The sequence below is a fragment of the Gobius niger genome, assembly GCF_951799975.1.
Source record: "Gobius niger genome assembly, chromosome: 12".
NCBI classification, from domain to species: Eukaryota; Metazoa; Chordata; class Actinopteri; order Gobiiformes; family Gobiidae; genus Gobius; species Gobius niger.
Window position 1 is genome coordinate 7,473,728 of NC_136863.1, and position 26,534 is coordinate 7,500,261.

General features: G+C 40.7%; 1 protein-coding gene across 1 annotated transcript in view; it reads right to left on the reverse strand.

Moving 5' to 3' along the window:
• tmem117 (transmembrane protein 117) overlaps window positions 1-26,534 on the reverse strand; it is a gene marked incomplete at its 3' end in the record, with an annotated part of 118,675 nt that overhangs the window by 41,163 nt on the left and 50,978 nt on the right. Inside the window, exon 4 of the mRNA XM_079567113.1 lies at window positions 8,340-8,439. Coding sequence (XP_079423239.1) covers window positions 8,340-8,439 — 100 coding nt within the window. The remainder of the gene's footprint in view (window positions 1-8,339; window positions 8,440-26,534) is intronic.

Sequence of the window (26,534 nt, forward strand, 5' to 3'; positions counted from 1 at the left end):
GTGCACTGGAATCAAACTGAATGATTTTTAATAGAATTTAAGGCAGCAGGTCCCTACTGGTATCATGTAGGGAACCACCATTATGCCAAGTTAACAAGCCGCGACCCAAAACAGCATTGATTTTGTCATGTAGAGAGTAGAATACGGCTTTTCCCACAAATGAATGCTAAAAGAGCATAAACATAAGCCACAAAAAGTCATTATCAAAACAACAGAGTAAGTAGGACTGGCAATATATCTTTATGGAGTACATGGCAATGCGCGTATCGTATCGAGCCACCTGTAGATTCATGATACACAATCGTTTGTCTTTATTCAGAACATATCACAACATGCTCAACCAGAAATAAAAGGCTTAAAGGAACAGGCCACCGTTTTTACATACTGAGACAGGTTTTTACCTGAGCTTAGACGAGTTGATACGTACCTGTCTGGTCTTTGTGCGTGCCCGCAGTCACGCAAAACAACCAAAGATGTTGTTAGTATTTAGTCTCTCGCAATGTACTCCTATAGCGCCAAACAGGGGTGAAGTTGGAAGCTACCACGCTCTTCCACGGGCACAAAGACCAGACAGGTACGTATCGTGGAGGAGGCTTCTACGCATTCCATGGACTGCGAAGAAAACAAACCAATGGGTCCTGAAAGAAATCCAAGTGAAAATATCTCTGACTGTCTTTCTTTGGACATGTGATCAGAGCAGACGATCGTTTGGAGAAACCCATCTTGCAAGGGTCCATGGAGGGAAAGAGAGGCAGAGGAAGACCTAAGACGAGATGGCTGGACAATGTGCTGGAAAAAACTGGGAATGACTCTGAAGAACTGTCTTGTTACGGCAAGAGACAGAACAAGATGGAGATGCCTAGTCGATTTGGTCACCAGGGGTCGGAGTTGACCTGATGGATGAAGAAGAAGAATGTAGACAAGAGGAGAAAATGCACTCTCCACAAGCCACTGTGCCGCCCTGTTGTAGCCACAGCTGCCCCTCAGTGATAGAAAAATGGCCGTCAATCTGTGCCAGCAGTCTCTTCAACGCAGTCACATTGGCCAGTTGGGTGAAGTTTGTTGCCGAAGATTATGTAGCATCCAAAAATGTGACCTAAGGCCTTTGAGCATAAATCATACAGCAAGAGAAAACCTTTATTACAAAATGTAGTAAGTCCATCCGTAGCAACTTAAAAAGCTTTACAGTATAAACTATTTCTACAGCGTTTACTCTTTCACGCACACACCTGTCCGCTCCTCTTAAACACAACCACTTATCTCCCCTCCTCTGTCTTCATAATACATGAATCACGTTTACCTGCTAATACGGCGCGATCCAAACCCTCTGTTTTCTATTTACTTTGCTCCAAACGTGTCGGAGAGCAGCTTCTCTGTGATGAATTACTTATGAGCCCGTGAGAAAATATTGTCTCGTTGAAATATTTATGCTGTTTGTGCTGCCTGTACCAGTTAGCGCAGATGTAGCGATGTTGTCACAATTAATCCACACGTTTTATTAGACTGATCCACAGATGTAGCACAAAACTCGTTAAAATACAAGCGTACACTAGAGCGGGAAAGGCGAGGTTGATTCGTCAATACAGCGCACAAGTTATTACCATATAGACGGAGTGTGGAGAATTGGAGTAAGGCAAGTTATATAAAGTTACTCTGCAAAGATGCTACAGAGAAGATCAATGCTGTGAGGAGGAGAGGAACATGTGCTTGCGGGAAAACAAATATTTTAGTGCATGCCATGGGCGTAACTTCTATATATGTATGACTTTCATTGAAGGCATTAAACTATGAATGAACACATGGAATTATGTAGGAAATGATAGAGCCTTTAAACCCTTTATTCTTGGCATTTTCTCAATGAGCTTCATAATGCCTGAAATGGCTTTTAACACATTGAGTGTGTCTTTTTTTTATTACGAAACTAGACAATGAGATTTTGGTTTCTCTGTGATGAACAGAAGTGAAATAAATGACGATCAAAAACTTGTGAAAAGTCACGATCTGCGTTTCTTTTCTTTCTTCTTTCTTTTTTTGCGCCGCAAACAGCTGTAAAGCTGACACTTCTCTCTCACTCTCTGGAGCGTGTTTGACAAAGCAGAGCGGCTTTCCATGAAAAGATCGAAATCGGTCCAAGGACGGCTGAGAAACATCCTGATAAAGTGTTCAATCCGAGAACCAGGCTGTTTAAATGCACACGCGATAAAAAGCGATCAATCTGCGGCAACACGCAGTGTTTCAAAATCAAAACCCTGAAACTCATTCAACATTAGCCTGGTTTTACCAGACCCTCGTACTTACTTCGTTTCGCACAAGGGTCTGGAACTTCTCAATTGAGCTCCGTTATCAGGTGGGAGGGGTGAACTCCTTTGAAACGATTGGATCTGATTTTCGCTAGCGTTTGGTCGTGACGTATGTAACGCGCCCGAGTGAGTGAAGCAGCTCAATCTTAACTCTTGGGGACATTCCTTGCACATTCCAAGGCTTCAATTTTAATTTCTGGATATTTGGGAGCCGAGCCAGGACGGATTGAAGAGCTTCATCACCTACAACACCCGCCTCCCCCGCTCGCTGAATGGTAGGCAGAAAGTCAACCGATGTAACGCAGCCACTGAGATCAAACCCAGGCGTACAGGGAAATTATAATTGACCAGAGTTTACGGATGGCCAAGGCCAGGCTAATTCAACATACATGTATTTGTATTTTTGTAACAATCGTATTTGTGATCAGGCCAAAAATTCTCTTAGAACAGTGAAAAATTCTTTTTTTCATTTTACAGCCAATTTTTCATTTTTTTTGCCTGGCAAGTTCAAATCATGTAAATATCAAATAAATAAACGACTTGTGTCACTGTGCAACTTTGGTGGAGCTCACTCTGGAGATTCAGCAAAATAACAAATAGTGAAAATGACTAAAGTTTTCTCTTTTTACTATATTTACTTGCCTGTTTGATGCTGCAGAAGCTGCTCAGAACAAAAAGGAACTAAAGTCATGTATAAAGCAGTAGTGCCTGTTTTTATTCGTGCTACAAAAATAAACCTGACCTAGAAAAGGTGTTAATGAATTCCATCAGTTGCGAGACATTTAAACCTCGTCGTAATGTAAAATGGATTGAGAAAAATATCTGTGGTTTCTTCTGTGCCTTTTTAAATTGGCCTATTGTAAGTCTCTCTCCTTCTCTCTCTGATTCACTCCTCTCTCCTGATCTTGCTTTGGGCCACACTTGAACATTTCCCCTTCGCCTCCGCTTCCTCTCCCCCCCGCCCCGCCCCCCCCCCCCCCTCGCTCTCACTCGCTCTCTCTCGTTTTCTTTACAGTGTGTGATGCGGAATACTAATGCTACGCTACTGGAGATATCTTGTCAACCCATCTATACCAATGCACCACCCCCCACAGAGGTATCTGCTGTGGGGCCATTACCATGTTCAAAGTCTAGCAAAAAAAAAAAAACTAACAAAATACTACATCAGTTTTAATTAACACCAGACTCATCAATTACATTTTCCCAAAGGTCATTTTTGCAGCCCTTTTTTGTCGTCTGACAGACACTTTGGGGGCCAGCGCCTGTTACAAAACTCACATGTGGAGTTTGATATATTGAGGCAGGAAGACACTGTGATAAACGATATTACTGAAGACCTTTTAATGCCACAGAAACTAACTCTAAAGCTTAAACATGACCATAAAGGACGTAATCTTACAATATCCCACAATAAATTGAAATACAATGAACACACAACCTTTCATAGGGTCAAAAAAAAAAGTATTAAATAAAAGAAAATGAAAATAAATGTATATGTATTGAACCCAAAAATTTATTGTTTACCTGTCAGTTATTGAGCAATAAGCAGTAATTATTGTAACAGACCTGTGTAACTAAGCTAAATCAATATACTGTATAGTGCCTAGTTAGATCAATATAGATGATTTCCTTTCAAGCTGTTTTTTTTAAATCAGAGGCTTTTCATGGCCAGATCAGATAACTGGACTAATCAGACAATCCGATAATCAGATCTGATGCCTTTATATTCTCATGTAAAACTCCAGGTTTTACATGAGAACCTGTAAAACTCCAGGTTTTACATGAGCAAGAGCAGATTTGGATTTTAGAGCAACAGAAGTATCTCCACAACCCCTCCCTTCAATCACCTCCACCTGCAGAATTACATTTGACAGAGATTAAGACTCCGTATTTGGACTTAGTCAAAAGGATCTACGTGGCAATATGCTCCTGTGCATGACAGCTCAGTGGAGACAGCACAAGGTTTAGAGCCTCAAAGCTTCAACTCTGAGGATGGAGCAATATTCTGCATAATAAGTGCAGCAGCTCTAACCTCTCGACTGCACACTATGTTTTATCGATTTTCCAGACTGAGATATGTGCTTACCTGAGCTTAGACGAGGTGATGCACACAGGTCTGTATAACAAAGATGTTGATAACATTTGGCCTCTCCCAGCACCAAACAGGGTGACGTTAGAAGCAACCACGCTCTGTGACAGGCACTCACAAAGACCAGACAGGTACGTGTCAACTCGTCTAAGCTCAGGTAAGAACAAATCTTGGAATTTAACAAATTTAAATGGAAAACTGGGATTTTTTTTTTTTTTTTTTTCTTATTCCAAAAGTTTTTAGTCTTTTTACTATATCTTTTAGTCTTTGGAACATTCGTTAGAACTCTTTTCTATATTTTCCTGGTTAGATTATACACACAAGTGTGAAACATCAGAAAGAAATCCGATTACATCATTATCAGATAATGTATAGCAGATTATTGCTGGGTTGCAGGTGACATCACATCATTCTAAAAGGCCTATACTATTATATATAGAGGAAAAATTTGTTTGTTTTTGAGGAAATGTTCGGTCTTGTACAGAGAGATCATGGACCCAGTGACTGATATTAATGATCATTTTTGGAATTCATACATTTTCTTTTTAGATACGACTTGTGAAAGTGTAATACTGTTAATAGGAAAAACTGTCCCCCGCTGGGTCCGGTGACATCATCACATTCTAGCACCTGCAACCCAGCAATTCTGTTTACATGTCTCTTTAAAACACACTGTACACATTTGGGATTTATTTCATGGAACTTTTGTGACTTCTTTCTTGTTTAATTTTTAATTCAAAAAGTTTTTAGTCTTTTTTTACTTTTAATCTTTGTGACATTATTTGGGCCTTTTCTCTTTTCTTCCCTGGTTCGTTTTATACATGAGTATCAAGTGTGAAAAACCAGAAAGAAATCAGGTTACATCTTTATCAGACCATGTATATCGGATTATGCTGTTTACACGTCCATTCAATAATCTGAGAAATCCAGAAATCAGATTATGATCAGATTTTTAGCCTCCATATAAACGTAGCCTCAGATGCACATGTACTGTGGCGCTACACGGAGGAGTAGTTTTGCTTGTTGATTTGGCAGATGATGGCAATTTTTGTGTGATATTTCTTGCTAAATCTACCTCGTGAGCTGCCATGCTGGACGGCCCATGCACTTCTCTGACAGGTTAATCCGCCTGTCAAACCTCATGGAGATAACGTCGAATCCCAGACGTCTTTGTAAAGAATCGGAAAAGGCTCGGGCTAAAAATGTGATGGAGGATTACTAGACGTCCTATGATAATACATAATACATGACAACTTCTATCACCGCCGCTTTCTAGAAAACACATTGAATAATTAATGCTGTAAGTACTACAACAATGATCACTTCTGCCACCAGGAGCATCCATTATCTCCAGTCCAAATATAGGTCCTCATCGCAGCGTTTGACGTGCAACAGCAAAGGGAGAAGCTTGTCAAACCATCAACCCCCAGTGCAGGTGCGGGGCGTCCCGGTGGAGCTGTAAGGCCTGTTATGTTAACAAATGAACGTGAAAAGGCTCCTCTCGGCTGCTCCCCCGTCCTGACAGAGACCCCCTTTGGCTTCACTAAGACCCTCCTCAACTCTCACCGAGGACCGGGCCCGGCTTTGACAGGAGAAGGAGCACCTGACCTACATAATGAGGAAGTGATGTCAGCTTTGGAATGGTTCACATTTAAAAAAAATAATGTTACACTACTGCACGACCATTCAACATCATTGTGAATTCACCATTTTTTGTAAGTGTGACATTAGAAGTTTGAGAATATTTGACTTGTTTTTCAAAATTAAATGAATTTAAATTGAGTACCTACAGTTCTAAGACTCCCATAGAAATAAAAGGAGAAGCAGTCCTCTGATCTTTATGCACATCCAGTGGCCACTAAGCTTCATCTTGTAATGTGTTAATGATAAAGAAACCACAGAAAGTACACACCAAGAAAAGGACAAAGCCATACCTCCCCATACATTAGAATTGCGCCTGTCTTCCGTATTAATTTTAACTATAAGTGTGCATTTGTAGGAACAGGCTCAGATCGCTAAAGGCATGTGATTTTATGGACTGCACAATATACAGTGAGGAAAAAAAGTATTTTGCAAAATCCAATAGAAAGTCAATGGGGAACTGACCAAATACTTTTTTTTCCCCCACTGTATCACTTAAGTGTTAAAGCAACAGTAGGAGACACAATTTCCACCTTTCTGTCTGCAAACCTGTTCACATTGAAGGATTGTGATACAGGATGGTGAGTGAGTGAAATAATGATTGTGCTTCTCTGTGTATCATTGTGTATACAGTGGGAGGGAAAGTGAGTGCACCGTTATGAATTTCTTACATTCTGCCTATAATATCTGCCCACCGTCATAAAATGTGTTCTGAACTTTGTTAAAATCACAGGCATGATTAAACAGCATCTGCTTAAACTAATACCACCCAAACATTTACATTTGATAATGTTTTGATTGGCCATAACATGTAAACATTCACAGGAGAGCATGGAATAAGTAAGTGCACCCCCTGAATCTCGCTGAACTGCAGCAGTTTCGTAAAGAGGAATGGTCCTGATTGTTGTGCACGTCTGATCTGCGACTACAGAAAAGCCGTTTCTTTACTTATTCCGCGCTGTTGTGAATCTCTCAGGTCTTTCTGAAAAATATCGTGCTAAGCTTGTGAATTCATATTTCCATAGCACGTTGTCCTAAGCAAAACACCTGCACCATGCTTCACAGTAGGGATGTAGCGATCCGATAATCAGTATCGGTATCGGTAGCCGATCAGGCTTTTTTAGAGTATCGGATTGGATCGGATTTGATGACTGGACGGGTCCGATACAAGATGGCCGTGAATCTGCGGTCCTGGATCTGCAGCGGCCTTCATGCTATCGCTAAGCTAGGACACTGAATTTATTTATTTGATTTGATTTATTCTAATTATTGTGTCTTTCACATAAGTGCTCAGTTCTCGTGGGCTTACAAGACACATTTCAAAACAGAATTAAAACACCTGCTTCTGAAAAACGTTCTAATTCAACCTCTTAACTCCCGCCTGAACTGAGAGCATTTTCTCCAGTTCAGCTTTACCCAAATCCTGTAGGCCAATGTAACACCTCATTTGAAAGCTAAGACCTACAAAACTCATCAAAATTGATCTTTTTCCTCATGTCATCAGTTTTTTTTGCATCTTTTTTTGGGGGGGGTTTCAACTCATTATTGTAACTTTTTTGTAATGTTTTTTAATCAATTTTTTGTCATTTTTGTCAAAGTTTTCTCACTTTTTTGTCACATTTCCATCATGGTTTTCGTCTCAGTTTTGTTGCTATTTTCACAGCTTTTTTCCAGAAGCTTTTGGATTGGGGTAAAGCCAAACTGGAGAAAATGTGCTCGGTTCAGGTGGGAGTTAAGGGGTTAATATTCAAAGCTAAAGCCAAAACGTCTTCCATGTGGAAGACACATCTTCACAGTGGGGATAGGCTTCCCAAACTATTGAACTTTGGGTTAATCAGTCCACCGTATATTTTGCCAGTTGTGCTGTGGAGCATCCAAGTGCTCTTTCGCAACCAAAATCGAAATAATGTTTTCAATAAATGGAACACTTCATTGACTAAGTTCAGGAGCAGGACCACGCCTCAATCAATCCCGCAGCCAACCACTCCATGCCTCTAATTACCCGGATGCCCTATTTGTACCAGCCATGCCCATTCAACAATGTTTATCTGATACTGTCGACCCCACACTCGCTCCCTATTCGTCCGTTGTATCTTTCAAAAATGATTCTTCTGCTCCAAGGGGGGTCCTCAAGAGCTAGGTACACGCTTTGTGACTAAGTCTGTGAAAAGCGCTATATAAAAAAAGATCTTCTTCTTCTAAGACGCAGCCCCCACGGGTAGTCTCACCCAGCGATCATCATCTCACCTTTATAAATTCCTATTTGCACCTTCTGTTGTGGCCTTGCAAGTGAAAACAATATTTCATACCATCCAGGCTGTGACAAAGTCTCCCATCCACGTCCCGACTGCAGCGATCTTCATGAAGCTCTCGTTCCTGATGCCCATGTAGTCCGTCACCATGTGGGGCCTAGGACGAAAACACACGGGAAAGACACAATAATTATAGAGCATAAAGTGAGTCTAATGGGGGAAAAGGTCATCCACAAATGAGCTAAATGAAAACAAAGGGTGGGAGATTAGGATAATAACAAAATTACTATAATACTAATTGCATAAACCTTCAAATATTCAGCCAAACTACATGGTTTGAAACTATCATCATTGTCAATACTGTTAACAACCATGTGATCTATGTAATAAAAAGGGGAGGGATTTAAATTCTGGTTAATTTTAGTCCATTTTCCCATGCAGGGTTATTGTATTGGTTATCACAGTTTTCTGACTAAAAATATTTGTCTATTCATTTTAGTTAGTTTTGCCCATTCCCAGAGGCAACCACTGACAAAAAATAAGCCAACCAGGGACAAAATGGTCACTCAGTATCATGATCCAGCCGGCCAGAGCAAATCAATATCAATCTAACCAGGGAAAACCAGGAACGGGGCCAGAGCTGTAAACAGTTTTTTTTTTTAGCGGCGGCACACAGAGGAACATGCAGCGACGCAGTCTGGATTCGACGGCGTAATGTTTGGATAAAGAGTCATTTGTTTGGTAAATTTGTCCAGTGTCGAGCTGATTTCACAGCGGTGGGACTGCAGTCATAACATTTACCGCGGGGGATATGATGAGGAGAGGGAGAATTACGCATTCATGAGAGAGTTTTCCCTGAGCAGAGAAAATTGTTTTTGTACCGAACATGTTAAGAAAAACATGGCCATTTTGTCAAATAAAAGTCATTCTCTCATTGTTCCTGGCAGTGGTTAATCTACTTTTCACCATCGTTTTTCTTTCTCTTGTATATCAATATATAAAAACTGTATGGATCTTTAATGCCAGTAATGCATGTAAGGGTACTCAATAACTGTCCGTGAGAGTAAATACTACGCTGACAGAAAAGACAAAGGGAGAGAGGGATATTGTACATCCAATTACACAATGGAAATATTTTTTTTCACGCTGTAAACTGTTTAAGCTAGCTTTGCCCGTTAGTCTGTTAGCGTCTTCTTCGTGATTCCATTAGTGTGTATTGGTGACTCCGGGTCGGAGCAGGGAAAGCTGCAATTGTGGTTTTCTGGCCAGAGACACCAGAGGGAGATGAACGACCCCCCAATCATCCCATCAACACTTGTGTCACCTGCAGAGGGACTACGGAAAGGATTTAGTAAGGTAAACAAGTTACTTAGTACTGCTTTAACCCCCTCCTGAACCAAGCACATTTTCTCCAGTTTGTCTTTACCCAAGTCTAAAAGCAGCACAACTGGAGCTGACAGCCTATAGGCCAGAGTAACACCTAATTTGAAAGCTAAGCTAACCTACAAAACTGATATAAACTGATATTTTCCTTGCATTGTTGCCATGTTATGTTTTTTTGCCACTTTAATTGGTTGTTTTTTCACATTTTTGACACTTTTTTGTTGCTTTGTATCACGTTTGACACTTTTTTGTTCTGTTTATAAAGTTTGTACCACTTTTTCATCTTTCTTCATCACTTTACTGCTGCTTTGTCCTTTTTTTGAGCTTTTTTCTTTTGCATTTTTGTCACATTTTTGCCACTTTTTCCATCGCTTCATTGTCATTTATTTCGTCGCTTTTTTGTATCACGTTCTTGTCACTTCTTTGTTACTTTATGTGTTTTTGTTGCGTTTTCATTCTGTGGGTTAGGAGGTTAAGTCAAAAAATTATTTCAAAACTGCTGTTCTGTCTCATTTACAATACTGCCCAATGGTGTGGTCCAGTGCCTCTGGAAAAATACACTGATAAACTACATTTAGTGCAGAATAAGGCGGCACATCAAAACACACACATATTCAAAGCACGCACCAAACATTAGGGTTGGACATTGGTGAACAATAGTACACTTTGCCCTTCTTTGCCTCCTTAGGATTTGTATAATATACTTCTATTAAATTGGTCCATACATAAGTTAACTAACAGTAATTAACATGATAAAAAACTTTACTTTGTTGGCTTTACTTCATGGTATTAGAACCCTATTTTCAACATTTTGCCATTGTGATACAGCACTAGGTTTTCATCACACTTATCCTTTTATTGTTGAATTCACTAGTCAAGAGTGCAGATAAAATGCTTATATAGAACTGCCTGGATTTGGAGGTGAGACAATCCCAAATGCAACAGACTACTACTATTAAGAAGCTTCTATTCACCGAGGACCACCGCAGCCCCCTCCCCTACAGACATGACTTCATTTTGTTCAGGTAATGACACAGAGAGGAGTGAAAGTGGGTCAGTCCTCTCCTCCCGCAGCCTCCTTCAGTCGGGTCGCAGAGAGGGGAGCAGCCAGTTAGATCTGCCCCTTAGTGCAGTGTCTTTGAGCGGAGCAGGTGGGCCCTCCTTAGCCCCCTCCGAACCCCCTCCCTCTGATAACACAGCCGCCCCACAGGTCACATAACCCGCTATGATAGATGTGGTAGAAAGAAAGGGGTTTCGAGAGGTCGCATTTCAAGTCAATGGCGTCATTCGTCTCGGGGCTGTGCTGGTCATTCTCTGGCCACATCCAGCACATAATAAAAATGTTTGCTGGTTGGTAATAAACGTTTGACATATTACAGTCTGAAAACAAGACTAGAATAGATTTAAAGAAAAGGATTCGTCCCAAACACCAACTAAAAATACTGCTGTCATTATGCCCAATAATGATAATATACGAAAACAAATATGATTAACTTCATACCAGTGGCATAGTTGTTTATAGCTATTGTTATTTATCACAGCTATTATTACATGTTAATGCATGTTATGTTACAACCACTGACGGGCTCATTTTGCAAACCAGGAGAGGCTTTCAAATTAGAGCCGTGGGAAGATATTTTTATTTTTTGTTCCTCTTTATTAATATTGCCTGCAGTTTGCAAACTATCTTCCTATGGCCTTGTTTCAAATCCAATCAGGAGGGGAGGGGAGAAACTTGATTGCTTATTTCAAAACTTCACTCTCACTCTCTCCTCACTATGCAATCTTACAGACTAGCACTTTAAAGAGACTAGATGCAAGTTGGTCATTTTATGCTTACTACTGCCACCTCAGGTCTTACCCATAACTGCAAACTATATATTAAGCTCGTGCATGACGGACCCGAAGTAACAACTTTTTGAGTGACAGTGCAGGATTTTAGAGGCAGTTGTGGTGAACAGGTCTGGGCTCAATCTACACATTAGGACATTGCTGGAACATGTAGGGGGAGGAAAATACTTAGAATTGAGATTTTTAAACTCCGTATTCACCTTATTCCGCCTCACCCACTTTTGCCACTTTTTGCGTTGTCTCAGTACTTCCATTGCACAGACACTTCCGGTCGTCCGCAAAGCCCATTCATTTAAATGGAGCAAATGGAACAAGGGAAAATATTCTCCGCTCAAATCTGATGTTTAGTAGATTGATTTGTGTAAAATGTCCAATGTTCATTTGCACCAACAGGTCAACACTGTCCCGTTTCTCTGCGCGGCCGAAAAGCTTTGTTTTCGTGTAGTAACTGATTTTATGTGGACTTCTCCAGTCCCATGTTAACAGATAGGAGAAAAGGGGCGGGCACAATTCATGGCGGCGCCCACGCGACCCTCTGGAACAAGGTGAATAGTCCCTTTAAGAAATGTTAGCTAGCTACTGCACAAAGTAGAGTTTAGCGTATGCCATAACGGGGGAGAAGTGCACGTTGTGACTTTTTGGTGCAATACCAGCGTGGTATCCTCCAGCTCGAGGCACAAAATATGCAACAAAGGGGACACTAAAACTACTGAGGCTAAAGCAACCAGTGTGATAGGAAATCAGAAAATGGCTACCTTAAATGCAACCAGCACTGTTCTGTGGACGAGTCATGCACTACCGGATAAGTTCTCTTCTGACTTAAATCTGAAAGTTACTGCTTCCTCATTCTTACGTCCTATGACCACTGAGCCATCTGTGCCCTACACCCAAGTGTTACTTTTACAGCCAGTCTGGGGTAGCGCTTAGACAGTAAACGTGCCAGATTATCACTTCTTTTGTGACATTGTCTCGCAATAAAACTCTTGGCAAATGACAAGACGGATGGTAGACGTGTATTAGCTTGGCACAAAAGTTTGAAGCCAGTGTTTTTCAGCTCGTTTATCAGCTTTGAAAGGAGAGAAACAGTTCCTCCATTAGTTACTAAGGGAAGATGTTCGGTTAGCAACGGTTGCTATGACCTATGATTGGACAAAGCTCGTTTTGGGGCAGGGATTTGCGAAAGGTTGATAGATACAGACGGCATCTCGTCATAGAAGGGGGCGTGGCCTCGCCAAGGGGGAAAATAGAATCTTTTTGGAAACACACTTTTTCACTCTTTTTAGCCATTTTCTGGTGGAATATGAACTTATTTATCACATACATATAAAGTCAAGTGTAAATCAGGTCCATATGGATATTTTCTCACAGCAGATTGTTCTGTAGAAGTGAAAAAACGGCAGTTGTAGCTAGTGCTAGCTAACGCTAGCATTAGCCCGATGCTAACATGTAGCATCATGTTAGCATTCTCCGTTTTTTAATGTATTTATGGGCTGTTGAACTACTTTGCTCCTCCCCTCTTTGTATCTTTATTTAGTAGAAAACTATGTTCATAATTCCGCATTTGTTAAAGTCGTTTTTGAATAATTAGAGAAAGTTTAGATTTTTTCAAAATTGTTTTCCTCCTTGACTGTTTTCAAACATGACCATATATGGGCGATTCCGGAGATGCCGTCTGTATCTATTGAGCGTTATCCAATCCATTTTGACTGTACTATCAAACATCATCCAGAGAAAAACAATAGCCAAAAACAATGTAAGCCATGAATCATCTCTCATTACAGGTCCTCCACTAGTTTCAGAACATTGTGACACTGGCAGCCCAATCACAATGCAACTAATAACGTATTCTCCCGCCCCTCCAAAAGCACAATCAAAAAGAAGATGTCCTTTGAAATAAAATCCTTGGCGATAAATCCTTTCTCCTGAATGGTACGGTCACACATCCCCCGACGATTGCGCTTTCCGTTTAATCTATTCTTAGCCGCGTTTCCTTTTTGCACATAATTAGTTTTGAAATGAGTGTCAAACCTGTCTAAACAGTTTGTAGGTTTGGCAGCGGAGGTTAATCCTTCTTAACATATTAGTGAATAATGCTGTAGTTGTAACTTTACACTAATTGCTTGAGCCTTTTTTACATATTATGAATGAGCCCCGCGCTGATAGGTGCACCATCAATGCCAGAATACAAGGACCGTCTGTGAGAGCAAAGAAAAACCAAGGTCCTCTCCCCCCATGCTTGAAGAAGATTGTTTGTTAATGCATGATTAAAGCATCAGCAGCAGCATTTTCCATGTCTTGACTCCAAAACTGTGCATATATCAACAAAACAAATCAAGTGTTATGAGAAGATACTGACCCCAATACCCAAATGTCAGTTTAGTTCACGGACATAAAGCTGTATCTGAAGAAAGACACATTATAAATTAAACTTCATCAATGGGCCGCGCGTCTATCCATCTCCCTCTGACTGGATTATGGGCCGAACGTGCCGGAAGCGGAGGATGACACGCACCGCTAATAAAAACGTCCTTGATTAGGGATGGCGATTTATACGAGCATTAAGTCAGTTAGACATTCGGCGGCCTGGCTTTCCTCCAGTTGCCGAGCAGATCCTGTTGGGGGCCATAAACAGAAGCATGATAGAAATTCAAATCCATAGTTGTGGGAGAAGCTGCCTGGTGCCAGTGTTCGTTTGAATGGTAAAATGGTCTAAACTTACTTTCATCAGGCCCAAAGCGCTTTACAGGAAAGGAACCAGTCACCGATACACACTCTCATTCATACACCAATGTACGCAGACAGTGGAGGCAAGGTGGGTGAAGTGTCTTGCCCAAGGACACAACAACAATGTGCATCTGCGGGATCTGGGACCCCCGACCGACCCCAGTTGGTTTTGTTGTGCTGTTAGTCTTTTAATCTTATTCGTCAATAAGTCGCACTTTTTTTTCATAGTTTGGCAGGGGGTGCATCTTATAGATACAGACGGCATTGCGTCATTGAAGGGGACACGGCCTCGCTGAGGGGAAAAATAGAATCTTTTTGGGAAACACAATTTTTCACTCTTTTTAGCCATTTTCTGGCGAAACATAAACTTATTTATCACATACATATAAAGTCACGTCTAAATCGGGCTCATATTGATATTTATTCACAGCAGATTGTTCAGTAGAAGTGAAAAAACGGCAGTCATAACGGCAGTGCTAGCTAGCGTTAGCTTTAGCACGACGTTAACATGAAGCATCATGTTAGCATTCTGTTTTTTTTTACGTCTCTATGGGCTGTTGAATCTCTATGCTCCTCTCCATGTCTTTTTATCTTTATTAACTATATTCATAATTCAGCATTTGTTAAAGTAGCTTTTGAATAATTAGAGAAAAGCGTAGGCTGTATCCGAATGTCCACACTAGTCCCTAACCCCTCATTCACTACATAGGCCCGCACTATATAGTCGACTATATAGTCTCTGATTCTGTTGGCGATTCGGACACAAGCTCACTACTTTCTCCGCTCTGCATGACGTCACGCGTGCTGCGGCATGCAGATATGTTTTTTTTTTTTTTTTTTTATCTGAATATTTTTTTGTTGCAAACGTTTATTTTATGAAACAGAACGACTGTTTTGGCACTTTTAAAGGCGCTTTATTTGTCATTTGAATTAAAATTAAAACTTACCAGGAGAAATTTGGCATCCGCACAGTAAAGTGAAGATTACTGCGCGGATTTCGAACTACTCCTGGTATTATCACGCCTTACAATATAGTTCCCCCTTTTATCCGCTTAGAAAATCCACATTGTTTAATTTTGTGGAATTATACTTTGTAGTGGAACACTTCACAAAACCATATTTAAAAAGGGAAAACGTGGAAGAGCTTGGTAGCTTCTATCTTGACCAGTTTTGGAGCTATAGAGGAGAGGAGGAGAGGCTAAATGCTAACGCCGTCTGCGCTGTGTTTAGGTGACTGAAGGCACGGGTGAAGACCAGACAGGTCCTAAAGAACTCGTCAAAGCTAAGGTAAGAACATATCTCAGTATGTAAAAATGGTGGCCTATTCCTTCATCACACTTTATTTTAGCGGCACTTTTTCAGTTTGCTTTTTCCTGCAAGACGTTGCTCAGGGACAAACACAACATAAAGCCAAAAACAATTTTACTGTCAGACTTGTTTACTCACACAGTTAAGCTGGCATACCTTTATTTTAACAGATCATTCTCCAAAGGAAATCAACCTGCTATTGTCTTTGAAGTGTTTGAAATGATCACACAGGCCTCACATCTCCACTGCAAAAGAGTTAAAATGTAGGAAAATACAAAGAAGCATCTAAAATATACCTCTAAAAAGTAATACAGCCCCTAAATAAATGCTGCTCTAATGTGATTAACTGCGATTAATTAATAAAAATTAGCAATGACTATAGGCTCAACACTGAATAAGTCTTGAACACATTTGTAAATAAGTTGTGGGCTCCTTTGCAGTGCCTCTGTGGCCCCGGACCTCACTTTGGGAATCACTGACATAGGCCATTAAGCTACGAGGCTATTAGGAATTACTGCAGGGTATCAGGACCTTTTACAAAATACTCAATTGTCAAGAAATATTCCTTAGATGTTTAATTTGTAAATCTTAAGGCTCCCACTCCACAACATGCCATAGTAGCTTTGTAGCCTCTTCCGTGAATTTGTATAATTACTTTCATTTCATGTACTTAAACTGGTGTTTTAGCCAGTGAGATATTCCAGTGCCTCAGTACCTTCCTGCTTTTTAAATTGGTCAAATGTTTCCCGTTCGTGCCTGTTTCTCCCGTCCACCTATGATGAGTTCAGGGACTCTTAGCACAGCGTGATCTAAAGCAGGACTCCTTGACTTATTCATGCCCGGTGAAAATTTAATGCTCTTTGGAGGCGGATGACCTAATGAGGGAGTTCAGTCTAGTGGAACATGAGTACAGCGCAGTCCCGTGAATAATCCGACACAAAATGTCCGCCCGTGGTTTAATCGGGGAGCCAGTTGCAGAGTCAGAGCCAAGTTCGTCCCGTTCTGCCAATATTTGACCCTCAGAGGAAATGCTATCAGTTTTCACACTCTCATTCAGCGCTTACTGTTCAAGGACTTTGTAATGTCTTTCAAAGTCACATTACAGGCAGGAAATTGCAATGCTATGGCACAGAGTGGACAAAAGTTAGTTTGGACATGAATCCACTTTGTCATTTTTAGTGGGAAATGAGCCAGTCTGGTGCCCTGGCACGACCCAGGACAGATAACTTGACAAATCCTTCTTTACATTGGAAAAGTCTGCATAAACTTAACAGGAAAGTGGACTATTTCATCCTAATGAACCTTTATGTTTAAACTCGGCCAGATAAGGAATACAACATTCATGATCTGTTCTTGTGAGTCCTAACCTGCAAGAGCCAGACTGATATTACTGTCAATAACATTTGCACTAACATCAGCCTGGGATCGCTCCAGTTTGAATCGTTCGGATGAGAGAATGTAGTTTTGGATGTTGTGTGTGTTTGTAAAGTATGTACCTCATGTTTATCCGGCCTTGCCATGTTGTTAATTAATATAAATTTAGCCCGAACATTTGGTTCGGACTCAAACAGATTGGTGGGAGCAGCACAAGATGGATTCTTGTGTGTTTGTGAACTCACAAATACGGAGGGTATTCAGCTTGCAGGCAGGTTATGCGAGTTCCACTCACATTCAGAATCTTTTCTTCTTTTCTTTGTCTCGGCCAATGGGCGGTGATCGCACTGATGGTGCTGACATTGCAGCAATATCTCCCTCTTGTGGCTTGGGGTGACTCCATATTATTTAATCCTATGGGGACTTTACACCAAGAAAAAACAACTTGCCTGGCTCCAAGGAATATTACAGAGTTTAAAGATAGAGTTTCCACCAGTGACAACAGGGAGGGGGTATCATATTACAAACCAGGCTATTTTTGTTCTTTAGAGTTTTAAAGTTTGATCTTTGGCCTTTGAATGACAAGTCCTGGAGAACTGTGGAGGTTTGTAGCTGCTCTGCCTGGCTGAGTTTACAGCAAAGATATGGCCTGCTTTTTAGGAGCATGTTCCACGGTAATGCAAAATGGCCATTGGCGGTCTATCATTATACTATGTCCACGGTCTTGGCCCAGAAAGGGAGCCTATTGTTGATGTTTTTTGTGGCGGAGGACCTGGAGGAATCATGCCTAGACACGTGAACCACAGACGTCCCTGCTTTGAGGCGAGAGCGATAACTGTGGCACAGCCTTTTCCTTAAAAACTTGAAGAAAACTTTGTTATTATGAGAGCTGCAGCTCAAGGCTTTTATTCCCCTCTGAATCTCTCATTTAATTAAGGCCATAAAGCACCAGAGTGAGTGCTTTTTGCTATTCTGAGCCGCCACAACAGCCTTATTCAGTAATTGGACTGTTGCACAGCGTTTCTTTACCAGACGGCCGGTGATTTAGCCGCTTTAGCTCCGCGGCTGACCTCTCGCACCACATAAACGGCGGGCTCATTCATTGCATTACATAGCGACCTTGGCTTGTTCCACATTGAAATGCAGCTCCTGTCTCTTCCTCCTCCACCACAGAACTGAGCTTCATATATTTACTGTTCACTCGTTACCAGGGAGCATAAAGCTGTCAGTACACGCTCTATTCACTGTCACTTAGACGTCTCCCAAGGCAACTTTAAGCCACGCACCCAATTCATCATGGCACATACAATAAGCCCACGTGTCGGATTATGAAAACTGGAGATTGAGTTATTATTTAGTCCTGATTACCTTCCGCTGTTTGAGGTAAACAACAGAGCAACAGCTGGGATAGCACTGTGTGATAAGACCTCTATATTCTGTTCTCCTATAGCCTCGAGACAGATCCAGTGTGTCCAACCAGTAGCTCTTTCCAAGTAGCTCCCAAAGGATTTCGTGCAGCATTATGTGCAACATTTTTGTTTTTGTGTTCTGAACATGTTGAACACAATATGCAAACAAGCTTTTAGTTTTAGTTTTTCGAGAGGAAAGTCAAGCGTTTAGTATTGAAATATCATCTTGGCAACCGACGCTCTGGGTTGAACTCGAAGTCGCATTGTTACATAAGCCTCAAAAAAGAAGCTCTCTGCCATTTTTGTTTGCGTAAAAGTAGCTCACAATTTATTTTAATGTTTTAATTTTATTTATTGAAAAGTGACTTCTTAGAAATACACCAAAACCGCCAAACCAATACAGTATAAATGAAACGGAGCAGAGGAGAAGATCAAGTCTTGTAATATCTGCTCCTTTTGTTTCTTCACACTTAAAGGGATATTTCAGGATTTTTGACATAGGGCCTCATTTCCTAGTTATCCAGAGTGTTGCTGATTTCTGGAGATATTTTTTTATTCATGCAGTTCTTATATTTGAAGAGTTTCGTGGCGCTAGGCTTGTGCAAGGCTAGCGCATTTCTATGGTATCAGCTAGCCTGCATTAAAAACAGTCTGACCCACAGAGCAGCACCTGAGGCAAATCACTTCTAACACCAGACTAACCATATAAATGTCTGTGTCGATAGAATAATCTATGGAATATAACTGACCTTGCATCACATGAATGATCGCATTTTGAGGGACTATTTTCTAGCAGATCACTCCACCGCTGAGTAGCTTATACAACCACGAAGCTGATGCTGCTCAAATATATCGTATTTTAAATGCAAAATGGTTAAAATTATTCTATCGACACAGACATTTATATGGTTAGTCTGGCGTTATAAGTGATTTGCCTCTGGTGCACTGTGGAGTTTTTAATGCAGGCTAGCTGATACCATAGAAATGCGCTAGCCTTGCACTAGCCTAAGCGCCACGAAACTCTTCAAATATAAGAACGGCATGAATTACAAAAAATATCTCCAGAAATCAGCAACACTCTGGATAACTAGGAAATGAGGCCCTATGTCAAAAATCCTGACCTTTAACATTTTATCTTTTAAAAATATAGCAGTAGTAGTAGTAGTGTTAGTTTATTTTTCTTCGGTCATTAAAAACACTTAGATCACATGTCACATGTTTTCCATTATACAACAAGAATGAGAACTCAAATGTTAAAGGGACTAGATAAGTTGGTCATTTTTATCCTCACTACTGCCACCTCAGGTCTTAGGCATAACTGCAGCTTCTATATCAAGCATGACGGCACTCCGGTCTCGAATTAACAACTTTTTGAGTAACAGTGCAGGATTTTAGAGGCAGTTGCTGTGAACCAAGCAGATCAATAGTTAATGCCAGCAATAACATAGAATTCAGCAATATTTAGTCAAACTTCCTTATTTACATTCACTAGTGCCCTTGAAAACAAAATGACTAGATTGTTGGTCCATTCGTATCCAAGAGCGAGTGCTGTCAGTGTCAACCCGTCTGGAGCACCACCACTCCCAACATTGATGAAGTCCTCTCGTGTCACAAGTGGTACCAAAATACATTTTAATCTCCAGCCTTTGGGTCTGAGCATCTTGAAAGACACAATTAAATCAAGACCACACCAGCTTTCCCATTCAGTCAAGGATGGCAATTTTCTCACCATGTCATACGCCTCAATGGCTCTGTTCTCATTACTTTCTGATGTGTCGGTGTTGTTTTTTTTACATGCAAATAATGGACAATAGCAGCTACTGCCACAAAATGGAGCTACGTTTACTATGATGTTGCCATTTACGAAACACAAACAAATCATTGTATGTTTTATGCATTTGTTTGACCATCTAGAATTGGATTGTTTGAAATTACTGCCATTTTATATGACACAAATGGTGGGTGTCAGTCCTTTTTGTAACTCTTGTGTAGCCAGATGCATAGACATGAGGGGGAAAATGTATAATTGTATATTGTCTGGCGATTGCAATTGGTTTAGTCATTTACGTTTTGCTGTCACGCTTCAGTTGCGCATTTCAGATTTGTGGGCATTAAAACATGAACAAGCATGAAACTAAATGCTAAACAGATACACAAATCACATTGGATTTTAAGGACAGGCTGTTGATTTAATATACTGTATATGAGCAGGTTGAGAGCAGCAACAAGGTGGAAATATAGTCTTTGACCTTGTTGACCTTCTACTCCTTGCATAAACACAAATATTGCACCAACGCCACATAGGATCTGTGTAGCATGGCACCATGATGCTAGTTCCGGCTAACTTCCTCGTTCCTGCTCTTGTTAGAATTACTGTTCTATTAATATTATTATAAGACTAGGGCTGTCAAGATCATTACTATATTGACCAGAGGTGGGTAGTACGGGTATTCCTCAAGTACATGAACTTGAGTAAGTTATTGAAAAGGTCATTGTTTTAAGCCCACTAAGTAACTCATGCCCCTAGAGGCCATAAGCGCCACTGCAGGTGTCGTAGCATGTTACGTTTGTTTGTCCGAGAGAGTAAATCCTACACTGACAGAAAAGACAAAGGGAGAGAGGGATATTGCACATCCAATTACACAATAGTAATCAGTTTTTTCACTCACACTTGGCTGTAAATACTGTTTAAGTGGTGCTAGCCCACAGTTAGCTTTGCCCGTTAGCCTGTTAGCTTCTTCTTCGTGATCCCATTAGTGTGTATTGGTGCTTTGACCCGTTGGCAGCCAAGTTACAATTGTGGTTTTCTGGCCAGAGACACCAGGGGGAGATGAAAGACCCCTCAATCATCCCATCAACACTTGTATTACCTCCAGAGGGACTGCGGAAAGGATTTATTAAGGTAAACAAGTTACTTAGTACTGCTTTAAAGGGATTAGACAGAGTTGAAAAATGTTGCACTTGAGTATTTTCTACCCCTACTTGCTCCAGCAATGTCCTAGTGTGTTAAATGAGCCCAGACCTATTCACCACAACGGCCACTGAAATCCTGCACTGTCACTCAAAAAGTTGTTAATTTGGGTCCAAAGTACCGTCATGCACGAGCTTTATATAGAAACTGCAGTCACGCGTAAGTCCTGAGATGGCAGTAGCGAGTATAAAAATGACAACTTCCATCTAGTCCCTTTAAGCTTTAGAGTTTGTTTCTAGGCCGTCTTGTAATATAATAATAATCATTTATCACAATATGTTCATGGCTCAATATATCGAACTTCAAATTCCGCTATCATGAATGGCATGTGGCAGACAACAAGCCGCTGGTGGATAACCACTGTCAAAAACCAATACTTCGCCAGAGGACACTTTTATGTTCATAAACATTGATATTTTAAACTAAAAGCTTAACGTTGATAAACAGAAGCTCTGCACACTTAAGTAGGCAGTGACAGGAGCGTAAGAGCGAAGGATTCTTAAAGGGGCTAGATGCAAGTTAGCCATTTTATACTCACTACTGCCACCTCAGGTCATAGGTGTAACTGCAGTTTCTATACTAAGCTCGTGCATGACGGCACTTCGGACCGAATTAACACCTTTTTGAGTGACAGTGTAGGATTTTAGAGGCAGTTGTGGTGAACAGGTCTGAGCTCATTCTACACCTTAGGACATTGTTGAAACATGTAGGGGGAGGAAAATACTTAATTTTAACAATTTTAAACTCCGTATAGTCCCTTTAACTTGAAAAATCACAGTGAGTAGCCTGATGAAGATCAGTGTTCGAGACAGAGACGGTGTGTGGATGTTTTTTCTTATTTTTCATGCTAATAAATATTAATATAGTTCTATAAGCTGAACTAACTTCCATGAAAAACAGCTTGAATTCTGTTTAAATCTCACATCACTTTGATCACAATGACGACGACAGGAAACATGATCACCACAGGAAGTAAGTGGCAACATTTCACGTACCAAGCCTTTTACAAACACTTATTTACTATTTTCCTCAAGTCTGGTCTATAAAGCACTAATATAATCTCAAAGCAGGAGAATGCATTGGCTCTGCTACAATACCCTTTCTTTAATGCTTCTTCAAGCACATATGTAGTAAAAATACACACACTCCCGCTAGTGCACTCCCAAAGGACCATCTCAGGCATGATGCTCAATGTTTACCATCCTGTTGTTTGTCTTCACGTGACAATGACATATGAACAGAACCTCAAACCAGCAGCTACTGCACAGTCCAAGCCTTCTCCTTCCCCAGAATGCAATGGGGGTTGTATCATGTTAATACAGTCGGGGAGAGGGAAAATGAATTGCCTTGTCTTGCATATTCAAAGAGACGAGATGGGAGCATTACTCTTGAGGCGAGGCTTTACAGTGAAATAAACGCCCGTAATTTGTTCGGTAAGTAGTGAGTCATTTTTTCGGGAGACGCATGTTGTGAGTAGGAGTGTGAGAGACAGCAGGAGATATGATTAGAAAGTAATGTGGGAGTGCGGTAAATATATGAGAGGAGCGCACAGGACTGGCAACAGGCTGCACATGCGCTCGTAATAATAAATAACTACTATGTCAGAAATATAGCAATAAAACTCAATCTAACCCTCTCCTCGACATCCTCTACTCTCGTACCAAATAATGTCACGGCCGCTTTTAGTGCGCTCATAAATCTCCTCTTCGGTCTTCCTCTTGGCCTCCTGTTTCTGACCTTGTATTTTTTTTCTGTCCATATATTCACCATTCCTTTTCAGGACATGTCAGAATCATTTAAATCAGCGCTTCTCAAACTGTGATACATGCACCGCTGGCACTGGGGCCTTTTCATGAGGTAATCATCTGCAATTTTTGACTTTCTAAAAAATGTTTTATTATGCTTTAGTTATGCCTTTAATCTCTTAACCCCCATCTGAACCCCACTTGGTTAAAGGGATATTTCAGGATTTTTGACTATCGACACAAACATTTATATCGTTTGTCTGGCGAAATAAGTGATTTGCCTCAGGTGCCCTGTGGAGCGGGTCAGATTGTTTTTAATGGAGGCTAGCTGATACCATAGAAATGCGCTAGCCTTGCATTAGCCTAGCGCCACGAAACTCTTCAAATATAAGAACTGCATGAATTACAAAAAAAATATTTCCAGAAATTAACAACACTCTGGATAACTAGGAAATGAGGCCCTATGTCAAAAATCCTGAAATATCCCTTTAAGGCGAGGGTTAGGAGGTTAAAGCAGCACAAAGTAACGTGTTTACCTTAAAAAATCTTTTTCGTAGTCCTTCTGGGGGTAAAACAAGTGTTAATGGGATGATTGGGGGGTCTTTCATCTCCCCCTGGTGTCTCTGGCCAGACAACCACAATTGCAACTTCGCTGCAACTGGGTAATAGTCACCAACACTAATGGAATCACGAAGAAGAAGCTAACAGGCTAACGGGCAAAGCTAACTGCAGGCTAGCGCCACATAAACAGTATTTACAGCCAAGTTGGAGCCAAAAAAAAAGAATCTCCATCGCAACATGTGACACCTGCAGTGGCGCTTATGGCCTCTAGGGGCATGAGTTGCTTAGTTCTGCTTTAAGTCAGGCACTTTCTCGTTTAGACACAGTTTAGACATATTTTAAGTTAAGAGTAGGGTCGCGAGGCTGTGAGCTGGGGGGCCTAAGATAATTTCAAGACATTAAAATATGTCTTTCGGACACTGTATTTATTTTTTATTTTTTTGTATGATAATACACTGTAAAATGTAAACGATTGTTTCACTGTCAGCTTTAAATTATCACAACAACATTAAACCTTCTTTTGAAAATTCAGTTCATTTGGATTCTTAGGTCGACACAACTTAAAGGTGCACTATGCAACTTTTGAAGTTAAAAAATAACTTAATATTCATGTATATTTGACCTTGTAGTGACTCAGTGGCGTTACAGGTGCAGCATTTCACCCAAAACAATTGATTCTGGGGAATCATAGCCACCACTGTGGGGGAAAACAAAGGTGACATGCTGCATCCACAAAGCCACTGAGTCACTAGATGGTCAAACAAACACAAATATAAAAAAATGTTCACTTCAAAAGTTGCATAGTGCACCTTTAGTACAGTTCTCTGAAGTGAACAACATATATATCAACTATCTGCAGCAATTGACCAAATGTATCATTATTAATTCATAGAACTATTTCATGCAATTGTGTTGCATCTACAATTTATTTAACATCAGCTGTTTTTAGTTGACTCAAATGATCTTTTAATATGGTAACATTTATATAGTCCTTTTCTTCCTTCATTAAAGGCCCTCAAAGCGCTTTAAATCAAGGAACCGCTCACCTATTCACACACCATTGTCAGAAAAGTGTTCACCTGCAGGATTTGAAGCGCTGTTGTATTTTTATTTATCTATTATTATTTCACCCTCACTTGTTTACATCAAGTTCATAATAAGAAACTGACAATGAAAGTACAGACTATGTTAGGAATTATCAGGATTTTAACGGCATTAATACATTGTGTGCTGGTCGCCAAGCCGCGAGAAGGCGATTTGCGAAGTGCATTCAGCTTAAAAGATACAGTCTAGCAATTTCAGATGCAAAGTACACTGGTTAAAAGGTTATTCTAGTCTAGTATGAAAGATGCATACACATATCCACAGTTTGTTTTAGCTTGTTCACGTTTGACTGGTCTGGTCTTGCATAAACACCGCGGCGCATTGTAAATAAAAGTACCATCGTGAATGCATGAGCAAATCCCATCTATCAACGCATGCAACAGGGGCAGATCGGCACATGGCGACTCACTCTTGATTCTGGCTTTCAAATCCACTTGTCTATGGCATTACCGCGGCTTACAGCTATAGGCAACAAACAGCCGGCGGAGCCAAGAGAGAACAACATGCGTGGAGCACAAAGGATCATGGGTATCAAAGGGAAAAATGCCGTATAGCTGTTATAATCCTCTTCATGGCATCGCTGTAGTGGTCTAAAGCAAAGAATATGGTGGGGTAGCAGGGAATACAAAAGGACTAAACAGGGACTATGATCAGGATTAAAACAGGTCTTAACCAGGACTAAACCAAACTACAGCAGGACGAAATAAGGACTAAACCTGGACTAGAAATAAGCCAAAACTAAATACCCAAGGCCTAAACCCAATTTAGCCTCTTAACCCCCACCTGAACCGAGCATATATTTGTCTGTTTGGATTTACCCAAATCTAAAAAGCGTCATAAAAAGCATCAAAATAGTGCCGAAAACAAGGATGAAAACGCAGCAAAAAAGTGACAAAAGAGCGACAAAAAACATGCGGGAAAAAAATGCAACAAAGAGGTGACAAAGACGAGGTGAAAACACGACAAAAGCAATGAAAAAGTAACTAAAACCGGCAAGAACCTGACAAAAAACCACGACAAAAACGCTTAGAAAATGTGACAACCAACAACCGATCACTTTTGTAGGTCTTAGCTTTCAAATGAGGTGTTATACTGTTGCTCTCCAGTCCAGAAGCTTTTAGATTTGAGGCGGGGGATAAGAGGTTAAGCCAGAACCACATCTGATCTAATGCAGGCCTAAATCAGGCTTAAATTAGGACTAGTAAAGCCTTGACCTATATTAAACTAGAAATAAGTCAAAGCACAATATCAAAAGCCAATAAACCAGAACCAAGCCAGGACAAACCCAGGTCAAAATTAGGGCTAACTCTGAACCAAACTAGCCCACGTCCAAACTGAGACTAAAACGAGACTAAGATAGGAGTTAGCAAGGTCTAAACTAAACCAAGACTAAACCTGACCTACAATTTCACTTTAGACTAAACCAGGTTCAAACTAGGTCTAACACAGCAGGTAACAAGAGCTAAGTCGAGACAAAACTTTATACCTCACTCCATCTCCCAATTACTTGGCTATAAACACGGATACCCCCGTTTTCCTCTTAATGAGTGGAGATAAATGTGTACGACTCGCAGTGGGGCCGTCTTAATTGAATAACACAGTCTAATTAGTGACTTGTTTTGGCTCGAATGTTGTCGTATAGCGTTGTAAATAGGACTCTCGAAGCTCCTGCAATCTCCATGGGCGGTCACGCTCCCCTGGCTTCCCCTCCTCCTCCTCCTCTTCCTCCTATCTACCTGCATGTAATCTGACAGATACATTAAAATGCAAATAGCCACAGATGTGATGGCTCAGTAACAAGTGGATTATATAGCTCCCGGCG